Here is a 15972-nt window from a genome sequence, read left to right as displayed (position 1 = left end):
TGTAGGAATATTCCTGGAAGCCATTTCTACACTGAGATGGCCAGTCATAAGTTCCCTAGAATCAGAATGAACTGCACATCAATATATTCTGCTAAACCCAAGTTAATTGTGTCCCCATCCTGATTTCCCTTTCCATATCCCCAAACTTCTCTTGCATTGGTCTTTACTTTTTATATGAGGGCAGGTAATTATTTGTAGGCAGGTACCTATTTAGGAACTTGGTAAATAGGAGATTCAGCTGTTGTTTTACTAGGCTTAATTATCTTGACATGGTCATTTACTTTCCCCAAAAGTATTAATATTATTGTTTTCTCCAAAGTGCCAAGGAAGGTTAAGGAGAAAGACAATTCTTCCTTAAAGCATCGCATGCAACCTTGTATTTTTTAAAAGCTTTACCTGCCTCTCCCTGCTTTAGCAGATTATTTGCGTTGTGTATGAATGTCAACCCTGCTTCCTAATGTTTGTTTCTATTCAGATGTGCAAAGGAAGCAGGTTCAGGTTCAGGGTGATAGTCCTACAGAGCCTTTGTTAGCAGGGACAGGCCTGACTTGAATGTTTTCAATTGTGTAAGTTCTCTAGGTAAAGACCAGGCCAGTAAGGTGATCCTGCAACCTCCTCCAGTTATGGGTAACTGACATTGGATTTCTTACTCTATTTTTCTGATTCTTGAGATCATATCTCAGAGCTTTTCTTGGGTTCTTAATGTACTGCATGTTCCCATAGTTAACAAAGATTTATTTTACACTGGCTGTATAATAGCGGTCTTGTTGAAAATTTTGACAAGGGCCTTGTCAGCAGCTATAGCTGTAGTATCACATTCTTTTTCTAACTGTATTTTTTTGGACAAAATTAATAAGAGGAACAGGATTTCTTTAAACAATTCTAACAAAGCCCTTTAGAACAATCATGATTCTATGTGACCAAATCCTGGCCCCCATCTGAAAAGATGAATTCATGTCAAGTGAGGGAATACCATGACCTACTTTGGAAAGTTATTTTTAAAAATCTTTTTAATAATTTGTGACATTCAAGCTGTGTTTTCACTGAGCATTGAGATAAATGTCCAGGAACTGTAACTTTGCCATAGTGGGAGCAATTCCTAAAAGTTGTGTGGTAGACAAGTGCCAGTCAAATCCCAAAGGGATCTTCAGCTTTCAGCACCAGGGGCTTTAATTATACCTGGAGTAGCCAGGAAACATCACAGACCTAAGAAAGACTGGAATAACCTGCTCCTTGAAGACCACTTAGTTTTCGTCCGTTTTAAAATCAGCTTACTTGATAGATTCATGGGTTTCTGTTTTAGCTGGATTGTATCTAGTCTTTGTTCTGTGTAAAATTCTGCAGGCTGAATATTATTTCCATTGTATCTTCTCATAAAATATCTCACTGTAAAGGCACTGTGGGTGCCCTTTACATTTAGAATCAAATGTGGTCTTTATCATCTGATGAATTAATAAAGACTTCTGACCGTATTTCCTTGAGGGGAAAAGCCTTGACATGTTTGTGCAAAATAAAAATGGCTTGTATGTTTGGGAAGGCATTTCCAAGTCAAATAAACTACTTTCAGTATCGAAAGAAAAGAAGTAAACTCATTGTAACCGTGGTTATTCTTCAGGTCAAACAGATGGGTGACAAATCTGGTAGGCTCAAAGGATTCTTCTTTCTGCAGGCAGAATGCCTAGTCATTGAGTTGAAGCATAAACTGATGTTTCAAGGCTCAGCGCTCCTTGCATCTTCAGCCAGACCATCTTATAGCTAGTGTATTTATATAGGCTCTCTTTCTGCTTTCTGTAATAATTTAATTCCTACCCCGAAGGCTACAGAACACTGAGAATAACTCATGTTCAGAGCATTTGTTGGCTCTTGAGCTGTATTGGTACCAGCTATGTGTCTGTGTTCATCAAATGTTGCCCTCTGGAGGTAGAGCTATGGCTAAATTTCTGATGACGACTTGGATCTTTGGGCAAAGTAGAAATCCAGAAGATAAATTTTCAAGTTGCAGTGGGGCATGATGACTTGGAGGCCATGAGTTATAACTATGGCACATGATGTTGTGGCATCTGGCTATGTTTTCAGCTTCTCCTGATCCACCATATTGGCCACTCATCCAAGAGACGTGGTCAAGACATTGTGTTAGATAAGTGCATGAATGTGAATCAGTGGTTAAAATAATAACCCTTCCCTCAAATTAACTATTTTAGATTTAAGCCTGTGCTACTTAATGGATGTAAGAGACTGAGGTATTAGGATACAAGTCTCCTTTTTTAATTACCTCTAAGGATAAGTTGACATTTTAAAAAACAAGTAAAAAAACTTCTGAAGTGCTGAAGGAAAAAGATCAAATGGAATTTTAATAACATGTTTATTTTCAGGCTGTGAAAGGTGATTAGAGAGAAATAAATGAACAGTCTTTGATTCCCTTTTTTCAGGATGTTTTAATGAGTTTGGCCAAAGCTGTTGCCAATGCAGCTGCCATGTTGGTACTAAAGGCAAAGAATGTTGCCCAAGTGGCCGAAGATACTGTCCTACAGAACAGGGTAATTGCTGCTGCCACCCAGTGTGCCCTCTCCACCTCACAGCTTGTGGCATGTGCCAAGGTAAGGCAGCTGGCGCCCCAGCCCTTTCTATCCAGTATCATCTGCTGTTATCTGCCTCCAGGCATTTGGTGGGTAGCAGGGGTGGAATTTGTTCAAATAGTCCAAGCTTTAGAACTTCTTTCAAGTGTCTTAAGTGATGATGGGATTTTAGCATAAGTGGTCTGATTTTGCTTTTATCATTTGTTCTTTGCCCAAGTCCTCAGGCCGTTGGTACTTTTCACTAGTTCATTTCTATATGCAAATTGCTGTGTCTCCCCTTTGGACTTCTCAGTGCCTCTTACACCTGCACAAAAATAGTTCTTGCCTTATGTGGTGTACAGCATTATAAATGGGTTCAGAAATAAGCCGCAGAGTTTATGGGAACCCTTTGTAGGCTACACAGTGTCTGAGTGGGGATGTTAATTGTTGCCAGGGTATACACACTCTGTGTGTCATACATCCCCTCATTACATCTCCCCGGTAATGCTGCAAGCAGGATTAAGCACCATTATCTGTAGTTCACTGATGAGGAATCTGAGGCCCTTAGATGTTAGTAGGTTAACGCCACAGAAGTAGTAAGTGGCAGAACTAGAGTAACAACTCAAGTCTGTCTGCCTCCAAATACCTTTCCCCTCCACTTCATGTGTCCTCTCGGTGATGATGCATCAGAAGATGGGAAATGTCCGTTTCTGGACTTGATGGCCTGTCATGTTGTGTAGATCTGTGATCTGGCTCAGCTTCACATTGAGAGCCTATGGTAAGATTTGCAGCATTGTCCCCCTCAAGCTTTCCTTGTCCACACTGCTAGAATTTACAAGGAACTGACAGAACCCCCCTGTTCATTAAAGGGCTATGAGGCAGAGTTTCAGGTGTTTCTGGGAATAGAAATAGAATTCTTTTAGGTAGTCTTTGTATCCCAACTCAAAAGACTCAATTCAAAGAATCCTAAAAGGAAGGAGGTATAATTGGGAAATCTCAGGAATTTCTCTCTATGGAAGTAGGGCAGTAGTATGGACTGTCATGTGTGACTAATGACATTATAAATCAGCGGAACATTTCAGATCACAAGGATGAAGTAGAATAGCAGAGTGTGTGAGACTGAAGCAATGGTTTCATTGAATGAAATGATCCTGTAAGTAAGAAACTGAGCAATGGTCCTGTGAGTAAGAAACCGAGGCCCAGAGCAGGAAGGGCCTTGATGGGACTGTGGGGGCACATGGAGAGGGACCAGGATTCAACCGCAGTGCCCACAACCTGTTCCTGTCTCTCTTCAGGTTGTGAGCCCCACTATCAGCTCCCCTGTGTGCCAGGAGCAGCTGATTGAAGCAGGGAAGCTGGTGGACCGCTCAGTGGAGAACTGCGTCCGTGCCTGCCAGGCAGCCACCACCGACAGTGAGCTCCTGAAGCAGGTCAGCGCAGCGGCCAGCGTGGTCAGCCAGGCCCTCCATGATCTCCTGCAGCATGTGCGGCAGTTTGCCAGCCGAGGCGAGCCCATCGGTCGCTACGACCAGGCCACCGACACCATCATGTGTGTCACTGAGAGCATCTTCAGCTCCATGGGTGATGCCGGTAAGGCACTGTGCTGTGGGTGGGTGGATGGGTGGGTTTTGGTGTTCCTGGTGGTGGTGCTCACCCACAGGGAAGGTAAAGGCTGCCTGGATGACTGGCAAGGGCAAGTTCTCATCGGTCTCAAAGACTTCCCCACTGAAGCTCGAAAAAAGATACAAGACTCTTCCATAGCCATGCTTACAGACTTAAACAGAGTTCACCGGGTTTCTGTTATAAATGGTTAGATTTTGTTATTTTGTTAGATTGCAGCGGATCCATTGTTCTGTGAATGCACATGTTGGGTATGGTATGGCAAAGTTGGAGCAGCCACAGAAGGAAACAAGATCAAGGCTTGGAATTCAGAAGTTTATTGTATTTGCGTGTCCCCTGGAGGGGGTCAGCGCATGCCACACAGGGTCATGGGAGAGCACCAGGGTGGTCAGGAGGGAGAAGACAGGAGCAAGGGGAGGGCCTAGACCATGGCCTTTATTGGAACTTCCTTGGGAAATGCAGGGCAGGGTAAACAATTTAGGATTGGCTAGTTTAAATAATTTTGGCAGGCTCTAAATTATGGAGGTGGTGGCTAGTTACCTGGGACCTGGCCCCAGGATGATCCAGGCAGAGGAACAGTGTCTCCTGAGTGTCTGGGCCAGTTAGAGGAGGAATAGCTCTGGATTGGTTAGTTTGCATATCAAAGACATATTCCCTGCTGAGCCTCTGCAGTCTCTAAATTGTCTAGCCCTTAGAGGACAGTTTGTCTCCAGCAGAAAGGTGTTTTCAGATTCCAAAGCATCATACATAATATGCAGTCAGTTTAAAAACATATACAATACACTTTTTGTAATCTATCGAAAAGGAAGTCTCCCCAAACCCAGCTCACCACTGTGCCATCAAAATCCCCGAAATTCATAACCTTTTCACTTTGTATATCTTAAAGACTTTTTTTTTCTCTCTCTTTTTTTTTTTTTTTTGAGGTGGAATCTCACTCTGTTGCCCAGGCTGGGGTACAGTGGCACAGTCTTGGCTCACTGCAACCTCCACCCCCCAGGTTCAAGAGATACTCCTGCCGCAGCCTCCCAAGTAGCTGGGATTACAGGCATCTGCCACCATGCCCGGCTAATTTTTGTATTTTTAATAGAGATGGGGCTTCACCATGTTGGCCAGGCTGGTCTCGAACTCCTGACCGCGGGTGATCTGCCCGCCTCAGCCTCCCGAAGTGCTGGGATTACAGGGGTGCGCCACTGTGCCCAGCCTGGACTTTTTTCATGTCCACCTGTGTGTTAATCTTTTTAGTGGCAGCACAGTATTCTATATTTGTAGGCATCATAATTTAACCAGTGATCTTTTAATGGACATTTAGTTTTTTTGTTAGTTTGTTTTGCTTTTACAAAAATACTACAATAAGCATTCTTGTAAAAATAGTTTACTTTTCAAATGTAGGGTAAATTCCTATTAATGGAGGTGCTGGGCCAGTAGGTAGATTTTTATTTTAAATGTGTCTAAGAAATTTTTCTCCAGAAAGGACCCACAATTTGCAACCCAACTAGTAATCTGTGAGATATCTATTTTTGAGCTTCCTTGACAGCATGGAATAATACCTTATAATGAGTTTTGTTTTTTTTTTTAAGAAAAATTGTCTTGTGTTCTTCTGTATCCGTAAATAATTTAACAAGATAGGAATGCTTCACACATTTGAATTTGTTGTTGTTGTTTGTTTGTTTTTGATAATCCTTTTATTTTGAAATACTTTTAAATTTGCAAAAAAGTTGCAGAGGAAATACGGAGAGTTCCCATATACCTTCCCCAGTTTCTCCATTTTTGACAGCTTCCCTAAAAGGTAGCACATTTGTCAAAACTAGGAAATTAGCGTTGGTACTTTACTAACTAAACTACAGACATTATTCAGATTTCATCAGTTTTTCTGCTGATGTCCTTTAACCGTCTCGGGATCCAGTCCAGGATACTACACTGAATTAAGCACTTTTTTATTTGAGTAAAAGCTTTCTTCTTCCCCCTTTTTGTTACAGTGCTTCAGCATTCTTTTCAGATGGCTTTTGCTAGAGGAAGAAATCCCTTACATTTGAATCGTGCTAGTTTTTAATGTTGGTTGTTATACTATACTCCTCCTACTTCCAGAAGGAAATTAAAATAGATTTCAGTAAAATCACAGGGACAATAAGACCAAAGAATAATGCAAGATCAAAATCAGTGCTGGGAAAAAAAGGATGAGCAAAGAGAAAATTGGCAGGGAAAACTCCTAGGCCAAGGCAAGTCATAGCATTTGAGCATGAAGCTGGGGTCCGTGCTTCTGTTAGCAAAGGCCAAGTGGCACACATTGAGTGGATTGTGTGATATCCCTCATCTGGTGCTAGGTAGCCTACACATTAATACAGAATTTAAAAATAATTTTGTTCTGTGCCAGTTCTTCAAAAAGTTTATTATGGAGGCTTTTGTGTAAGTGGTTTTCAAAGTGAAGAAGGCAGTGTTTTCTAAATACGTGTTTACTAATGCTAAATCCACAGTAATTTTGTTCCCTGCCCTCTCTTTATAAAGTGTGCCTCTTTGGCTCCTTCTGTTCTCTTCATGCTGCATAGTGAAAGGATGTGTTTGGGGAGTATCATCCTGGCAGCCGCAGGGAATATTTTCATTTTGGGTTCTAATTTGGATGCATCGCTTAGGAGTAGAGCATGGAGGTTCAGTTTTTTTGCTCCCACTTACCAGAGGAGTAGAGACAAGACTCTACTGGCTCCTGAGGTTTTACTGACCTTTGAAAAGCAGACAAACAGACCACATCTTCTATTCCATCCTCTAGGTGAAATGGTGCGCCAGGCGCGGGTCCTGGCCCAAGCCACATCAGACCTCGTCAATGCCATGAGGTCAGATGCAGAAGCCGAAATCGACATGGAGAATTCGAAGAAGCTCCTGGCAGCAGCAAAACTCTTAGCCGACTCCACTGCTCGCATGGTGGAAGCTGCAAAGGTATTCTACTGGATTTGTTTGTATGAAAAGTGAACGCTATTAAGTGTTAGGATTTGGAAGGTACCTTCCAGATGGAGGATGTTCAGCCATGTGCATTTCTGTTTGCTTAAAACATATGTGGCTTGTAACATCTAACCCTGTTCTTGTGGCAAAGGAGGTGATGGAACATCTCAATGAAATGCTTCAGGGGAGTGGTACTGACTCAGCCATAGCAGCAAAGTGCCCTCTTTAGGGAGGCCTCTTTTTCCATTTGGTCATCACTGTGTTGGCTTCATTGAACGTGGTGACTAATTTAAACCTGAGATTTTTCAATAGCAAATTCACCTAAACCTGTTCTCTTCCTCAATGCCTTAATGTTGCTTTGCCCTCCATTTGACTTCTCAGCTAAACTTCTAGCAAGATTTTGCACAGTAGACTATTTCCTACTTTACCGTTCTTTAAATCCCCATCACAGTTTTAAATATTATAAAAGGATGAGGAGTTAAGTGTTAGCTTTGTGCTTTTTCACAGCTATGCTATAGCATAATGCTTACAAAACCTAGTGATTCTGAACCTGGGGTCTGATACATAGCCCCCTGTGAAACATGTTAAAATTCACATGCCAGTTTCATCCCCAAAGATCCTGATTCACAAGGTCACTGGTAGGACTCAGTGTGCGTGTGTGTGTGTGTGTGTGCGCACGCGTGCGCGTGTGTGTTTAAGTTCTGCAGAGTATTCCGATGTGCATCTCTAGGTGAGAACTGTTTTAAATGAATAAGGCTATATTTTTCTGGGTTTTTTATTGTGTACCTAGCACACATTTCTTACAGAATTAATAGAACATGCAGATAAATGTGAAAAAAGAAAATAAAATTCACCTTCAAATTCCTGCCCTTAAAATAATATTTTAAATGTATTTCTATGCATATAAGATTCATTAAGGCCAGGCACGGTGGCTCACGCCTATAATCTCAGCACTTTTGGGAGGTCAAGACGGGAGGATCACCTGAGGTCAGGAGTTCGAGACCAACCTGGCCAACATGGTGAAACCCTGTCTCTAATAAAAATACAAAAAATTAACTGGGGTTGGTGGTGTGCACCTATAATCCCAGCTACTCGGGAGGCTGAGGCAGGAGAAAATTGTTTGAACCCAGGAGGTGGAGGTTGCAGTGAGCCAAGATCGTGCCACTGCACTCCAGCCCGGGTAACAAGAGCACACCTGTGTCTCAAAAAAAAAAAAAAAAATAGATTCATTAAGTGTTTCCACATCTTATCTCCCTGGCTGCCGCGAATTGGTATCTCAACCTAATATGTGCATTACTTCACTTACAATGTATTGTGGGCTGGGCATGGTGGTACACGCCTGTAATCCCAGCACTCTGGGAGGCCAAAGTGGGTAGATTACCTGAGGTCGGGAGTTTAAGACCAGTCTGACCAACATGGTGAAACCCTGTCTCTACTAAAAATACAAAAATTAGCCAGACTTGGTAGCACATGCCTGTAATCCCAGTTACTAGGGAGGCTGAGGCAGGAGAATTGCTTGAACCTGGGAGCCGGAGGTTGCAGTGAGCCGAGATAGCGCCATTGCACTCCAGCCCGGATGACACTGCAAGACTCCGTCTCAAAAAAAAAAAGTGTTGTGACACATAGCCATGTAGAGGACCTCTCCTGACTGAAGTGGCATTCATGTTACCTGAGGACTGAGAGTTCTTAGAGACACCTCGTGGGTAGCGGTGAAGGAGAGACCCAGGGAGGGGCAGCATCTGAGCTTCCTTCCCTTGTCTCCTAATCCCCGTTTCAACCAATAAGCTCTGCTTTTAACCTCCTTCTTTAAGCTGTACATATATCATATATGTATATATGATATATATATGTGCTCTGTGTGTGTGTGTATGTATTGGGTTTTATGTAGTAGCTGAATTTTTTTAAAAAGGTTTTACTAGTTTACCTCACCTCTCTCAGTCTACACATAGCTATTTGAGGCAATCTTACATTCACAAAAAATTACCTGCTAGGTTGGAAAGAACTGTAGGGTAGATCTAGTCCATTCCTTATTTTACAAATGAAAAAAATTAAAACTCAAAAAGATGAATGCTAATGCCACATAAGCAGTATTGAGCCAGGCCAGTGTGCACGTTTCGTTGTTTTTTTTTTTTTTTTTTTTTTTTTTTTTTTTTTTTTGAGATGGAGTCTCGCTCTGTCACCCATGCTGGAATGCAGTGGCACAATCTTGGCTCACTGCAAGCTCCGCCTCCCAAGTTCACGCCATTCTCCTGCCTCAGCCTCCCGAGTAGCTGGGACAGACACCTGCCACCATGCCCGGCTAATTTTTTGTATTTTTAGTAGAGACGGGGTTTCACCGTGTTAACCAGGATGGTCTCGATCTCCTGACCTCTTGATCCACCTGCCTCAGCCTCCCAAAGTGCTGGGATTACAGGCATGAGCCACCACACCCGGCCATGTTTTGTTTCTTGATGTGACTGTTTACCAGGCCAATTCACTGCATTTACCAAGTTACCAAAAACTCATTTCTTCTAAGTATTCATGTGATTTTGGTTATTTATATTAAATGGGACAATGTTAAGTGTTTCTGTAAATTCTTGCAGCTTTTAGTTACAAGTTTTCATTTTGTCTTTGTAGCAATATTTTAATTTGCTGAATTTTGTTGAAAGCTAAAGAACACACAATGGTTAGACTTCCAAGGATTATATTTAATGTGCAGAAAAAATATATTTCATGATTAGTAACTAAGATTTCAGGCCAAGATTAGTACCCCATATCTGAGACATATTCATCATAAAAAAAGACATTGCTGAGCAGGGACCCAAAGCATCCACATCAGTGTGAAGTGCAGAAATGCTGGTTTCCAGCTGCTCAAAATACATAAAATCAAGACTGATGTGCATGTGAGACATATATAAAGGAGCGGCTTAGAAAATACCTGATGACCAGAAAAAAAATGACTTCCATAAACCTGCAAAAGAAATCAAAAGTAGCCCAAACAATCCTTTTTACATGTGAAATGCAGAAATAAAAATTTTTCAGTGCTAGAAACACAAAATCAAGATTATGAGAATGGTTAAGGTTTGAAAGAATAGGAGATTCTATTCAAGAGGGTTGCCAAAATAATTCTGCCACAGCTGTTAAAACTAGTCCATCCTGTATGCATTGCTATAACTTTTATAAATAGCTCAAAGAAATCGGTTCTTATAAATTGGTAAGTTTAGCAAATTGGCCACTTGGAAATCTAGACCTTTAGGAAATTGATTTTCAATGAATCGGTGTGCTGTTCTCTGCTGTTCTCCCTGCCTGGAGAGCAAATATTATTGCCTGAAAGCGTTCATAGGAAGAAACTCATTGATGTATAGACATCAAGCACATATTACAAAGCATTCAGGCCCTGGTAAGGGAAATCTTGACGGCTGCTGTTATTGTTGGTGGAAGAGGAAGGCTGGATGTGCGGTGAGCATTTGTTGAATTATTTTAGAGTTAAAATGATATCCTTTCTCTACATTACCATTAGCCTTCCCCTGCTTCAGAATCCCACTCATGTAAATAAAATCCACTTAGGTTTCTAAGACATGTTCAACTAAAAGCAACAAAGTGAAAGGGCTGTGGGGCTGGACAAAGAATGCATGACTGACTGCACATTGCCTTCCTCTTTTTCTGTCATGTTGAGGGCATTACCTTTCTCTCATTAATTCATTACTTTTGGGTACCATCTCAACTTTACACTAGACTTTCTAACTCTGTCTCTAGGAATGTGATTTCTGGGCATGGTCTTTCTTCACAAAATTTCCTTGGAATCTTTTTAATGGCATTCCTGAGCCCTCCCTCCATCCTGCGCCGTCTTCCCTCTGTCCCCGCCTGAGTTGATACTGGACTCTTACCCCTTCACATTTACCTGTGCCACAGGGTATTTCAGGAGTGACCTGAAGACATGTGTCATTACTGTGTCATGCCAATGAAAAGAAGATTCTCCCTGGGAGAGATGGGAAGAGGGGAGATTTAATCTTCCCATCTTTTAAACCATGGGTTTCTGACCACAGGTTAATCTGTATGGACAACCAAGGCAGTGTTCTCAAGTGTTTAATTATTACTTTGGATTTCTTTTTTTTTTTTTTTTTTTTTTTTTTTTTTTTTTTTTTTTTTGAGACGGAGTCTCGCTCTGTCGCCCAGGCTGGAGTGCAGTGGCCGGATCTCAGCTCACTGCAAGCTCCGCCTCCCGGGTTTACGCCATTCTCCTGCCTCAGCCTCCCGAGTAGCTGGGACTACAGGCGCCCGCCACCTCACCCGGCTAGTTTTTTGTATTTTTTAGTAGAGACGGGGTTTCACCATGTTAGCCAGGATGGTCTCGATCTTCTGACCTCGTGATCCGCCCGTCTCGGCCTCCCAAAGCGCTGGGATTACAGGCTTGAGCCACCGCGCCCGGCCGTTTACTTTGGATTTCTAACTGCTTAGCCACGCAGTTTTGAAATATCCCCTGGTAGGTATTTTTTTGTTGCATGAGGAAACATCTTCATCATAAAGATATTATTGCTTGCAGCATTCGACTGTCCTTCCAAATGCTTTCTATTACTAAGAAAAAACAATACTAAAGGCATGAATTCAGTGATGTCTCCCACTGGACCACTTGAAATCTTTATTTTCACCTTTGCAGGGGGCTGCAGCCAACCCGGAGAATGAGGACCAGCAGCAAAGGCTGAGAGAAGCTGCAGAAGGCCTCCGGGTAGCAACCAACGCAGCTGCCCAGAATGCTATTAAGAAAAAAATTGTCAACCGACTGGAGGTCAGGAAAGAGGCTGGCTTTCTGGGATGCCCATCTTAAATTGCAAAGAGTTATTTGAAAAGATAGTTGAATTAACAAGGTGTTGCCCATATAAAGAAAGCCACGTCAAGGTTGTTTGACTTCAAACATCATTGTTTGAAGGTGTGAGTACTATAAAAGCATTGACTCCATTGGGAAAAGCTGCTTCTGTAAGCTCAAGTCCTTTCTAACGTTCAAGAATAGAATTTAGACTCTTTTCAGGAGGAACTGGATTTTTTTTTTTTCTAGCATTAAAGGATATACACATTCAAGAAGGATCTTTTGCTGAAAATATTTATATTCTGTTGGAGTCAGTGACTTTGTCAGGACTTCCCATAGGAAATATGAACTTCAGAGATTAGGCTTGGGTGGAGAGGTATAGAAGGGAGTGAAATATATTTGTTATTTTTTGAAGTAATTATTCTGAAAAAGAAAGTTGAAATAGTAATAGGCGCAAACTATGTTTTTTTTTAAAAAAAATTTATCCTACAAATGCACATGGGAGAACCTTACACTGAAATTTGAGAGTTTGGAAGCTGAGACCTTTGCTTGTGTACTGGGAAGTCCCTCCATATGCAGTCTGCTATATTCTGGAAGAAAAGTAACGTTGTTGTTCTTGGAAAAAGAGGAGGATAAACCCAATTAAGTGGCCTGGTGGGAAAGTCTCAGCATTTTGGAACTAAGGCTTTTGAGTACTGAGAGAGCACCAGCACTTGTGCTTGACACAGAACCGTCTATGCTGCTTGTGGAAGATTTTTTTTCCAAAAACATTTAGACTTGGTGAAGCTTGTCAGTGTCATTATGATCTTGGGATCATCCCTTTTGTTTTTGCGAAAGACAAATGAACTTCAAAGCTTGAGCTTTCAAGCATGCCTGTCATTGTCACTTGTCTCAGAGGATGTCAACACAAGGAAGATAGTGTGTTGTAAGATTAGGATCATCACTGGTTTTAAAAGGCAAAGCCTGCTCTTTGGAGTTCTTTTAGAGCAACAAACCTATCCTGACTGTGGTGGAAGTGACCTGTAGGACATGCACGTGTGTTGCATATGCAGACCCTGACTCATCTATCACTCCTCTGCAGGTTGCAGCCAAGCAGGCCGCAGCAGCAGCCACACAGACCATTGCCGCCTCCCAGAATGCAGCTGTTTCCAACAAGAACCCTGCGGCCCAGCAGCAGCTGGTCCAGAGTTGCAAGGTGAGGTTCCAGTGCACAGAGAGCCAGGTCAGCTGCAGATGACCCTGATAACGTTAGAACGCCAAGTCCCCTGGTAATTCAGTAAAGACAGATTATCCAAGCTTCTAATCCAATTTGTCCCAGTTTCCATGTTCCAGGTGTATACACGTCTGGTTTTTGTCCATTAAGTGGATGGCCTGTGTTTGGAAGGCAAGTATGATTTTCTTCCAGCATTGTCTTACTTTTGTCCACAGTTTTCTTTTCAAGAGACTGAACCAAAGAGGATCAATGACGAGGCCATTTTAGGGCTCTGATATAGGAAGGAAGTGTTGAGTTTCCAGAGTGCCTTTCTTTGAGAGGCAGGACTTTGAATTCAGCCTTGCTCCCTGGAGCAGGGTTGATTTCCTGCTTTCTAGTAATTGCACCTCAAGGATTTATTTCATCCCGTCTAGCCTCTGTGACTTTGTGCTTTGGTGCTTTTTGCTGTTGCCCTTATGTCTCTATTATTCTGACACCTGGGCCTTGTTGCTAAGTTGAGCCCAGTTTACTACAAAAGGTACAGTAAACACCCTTGTTGGTTTCTCTAAGAGCTCAGGGAGTTGACTTCCCCAGGGCTCCTCTGAATTGTGGCAGACACAAAATCCAGTTGCAGAGCCACTGCCCACATGTGGGTGGCATGTCTAGCTGGCATGTCTTAGAAGTATTTGCAGCTAGCCGTGGTAGCTGGCTGGGAGGCATACCTGTCTGTGCTGGGGTTATGAGAGCCAACTGCACCCTCTCTCCTTCTTCAAATCTCTGCCAAATGATTCACATTTGTGAGGGGTGCCACTGCTCCCACTTCAGAAATGGCTTTACTTCTGATAGAGCCCTCTATTCCTGAATCTGGGTTCTCTGAGGCCAGCCCTGCTGCTGTTGTGGACTGAATGCACTCCAGGAAGAAAAGCCTCAGTGATATAGTAGGGTCCTGGAGGGCTGGTGTCCTTCGGTCCTGTGTGGATAGCGAAGGGGTCTTGCTGAGAGTGAGGGCATCTGTTGTGGGGGAGTTTGCTTCCTTTTGGGTCCTCAGTTCAGCTGCTAGCAGAGGTGAAAACTTTCTTCTCTAGGAGCTGTGCAGCTCACATGCAGGGACATGCCACCAGATGAGTGAGACCTCTCGCCCCTCTTCTGCAGAGAGACTGAAGATACTAGGTCTCAAGTGTCACTGCCAGGAAATGAAAGGATTGAGATGAAGAGGGGAGAGTGGAGCAAATGACTAGAACTAGCAGAACTAGCAGTCCTAAAGGGGGCCTAAAATTCCTTGGAAACATTTTTTTAACCTGTGCTGGAGCAGTCCTAGAAAAATATGTTCCCAGGCCAGTATGCACTGTGCACCTTTATCTGCAATGATGGCCACAGTGCTGTGGCCTCTGAGAGCCTCGTTAAGCAGAGAAGGACGTGTGGGCACAGAAAGGAAGTGTGGACAGAACACAGAGAAAGTAAAAGGCTCGTCTCCCAAGACACCATAGGAGCCCGTTACTGTACAGCAGCCCTGCCTCACGGAATGCTGTGCCTCTCTCCTTTCCCCTGGCTTTGGGCTTTCCAGTTTGAGAATGAGAAGTCCTTCTTAGAGAAAGAGGGGCCATGGCAACACAAAGACTGATGCACAGAATGCGTGCCTGCAAAGTAAGAAGCCAAAGCACTTACATGCACGGGTATCCAAGTATTTCCCTCACCTTCTGAACATGGGGCCATATGACTTCAGTTTACCACCGGTGAATTGTGTAGATCCTTTGATTCTAGGTTTGCAATGGCAATGAGCCAGATGGTGTGAGTTGTAGCTAAGGAAATTCTTTTAGGCCTCATCATAGACAATCATCTTTGAAGAAATGTATTCAGACCTCCAGTACCACAGGGTAGAGTGTGTGTAGACAAAATGCCCAGAAAATGGGATTCAGTGTTGGTAAGGACCCAGCTGGCTTAATGTGCAGTGTCATTCCAAGGCCTGGGGCTGGTGTCCCCTGGGAGTGGTTGGCACATCCAAAAAGCACTCTTGAGTCATGTTCTAGCTTCTTTGGATGATCCCACCATTCTAGCCATGCTGTTTTTATTTCCTTGCCTTCTGCAGGCAGTGGCTGATCACATCCCTCAGCTGGTCCAGGGAGTGAGGGGGAGCCAAGCTCAAACCGAAGACCTGAGTGCCCAGCTGGCTCTCATCATCTCCAGCCAGAACTTCCTCCAGGTAACAGGGCCGTGGTCACCTTGGGCTCACTCAGAGCCCTCGTCTGGGCAGGGACTGCCCTTTAAGGAGAGGAGTTAATGAATTCCACAGCCTCAGCTAAGTCTTTGCAGTAGGCAGAGCTTGAAGGCCTCTTCTTTACCTTTCCAGTTTCAGGAGAGGTGGGTTCAGCTTGGCAAAGCAAAATGCTGATATGCAGGGAAATTGCCCTGGGGAGATGGCATATGATCCATTTTCCTCAGGATCATCATATGTATTTCTCTTCAAAGAGAAGAAAACATGTAAAAAGTTGCAGGTTGTGATGAACAGCCTAGGAATAGGCATTGCTTTAGGTTTTTGTTTGCAGAGATCCTAATGTCATTATTCGTGGACCGGGGAAAGAAGTGTGAAGTGCATCTTCTCCAGAAAGATGATCGTTCTCTGTGGCAATTGTACAGTTAGTATTGTCAGTCTCTTTGGGGTGAAGAAGGGTAGATTCATTTTAAGGAAAATAAACAAAAATATTAAGTTGTGGAAAAATTCCCCTTTATGTGCTTCTTATATTCAAATGTCTCTACTTTATCAGCACTTTTTCTCAACTTAAAAGCAGTTGATATGATGAGGTGGGTCAATTCCGCATCCCTTTCTAGTTCAACTGATAGTTGTAGGACCCAGCGATACATTTGTTTGGTTCATTTTTCAAGCTGTATAACTC

At 42.9% G+C, this 15972-nt stretch overlaps 1 protein-coding gene across 3 annotated transcripts in view; it reads left to right on the top strand.

The window, feature by feature from the left end:
* Positions 1-15972, top strand: part of TLN2 (talin 2) — a 461407-nt gene that overhangs the window by 322750 nt on the left and 122685 nt on the right. For all 3 annotated transcript variants that reach the window (XM_030931227.1, XM_010374223.2, XM_030931226.1), the window contains 6 exons: positions 2430-2597; positions 3851-4145; positions 6937-7103; positions 11743-11871; positions 12971-13084; positions 15168-15281. In XM_030931227.1, coding sequence (XP_030787087.1) covers positions 2430-2597; positions 3851-4145; positions 6937-7103; positions 11743-11871; positions 12971-13084; positions 15168-15281 — 987 coding nt within the window. The remainder of the gene's footprint in view (positions 1-2429; positions 2598-3850; positions 4146-6936; positions 7104-11742; positions 11872-12970; positions 13085-15167; positions 15282-15972) is intronic.

Source organism: Rhinopithecus roxellana, chromosome 5 (genome assembly GCF_007565055.1).
Source record: "Rhinopithecus roxellana isolate Shanxi Qingling chromosome 5, ASM756505v1, whole genome shotgun sequence".
NCBI classification, from domain to species: Eukaryota; Metazoa; Chordata; class Mammalia; order Primates; family Cercopithecidae; genus Rhinopithecus; species Rhinopithecus roxellana.
This window is presented reverse-complemented; position numbering and strand designations above follow the sequence as displayed.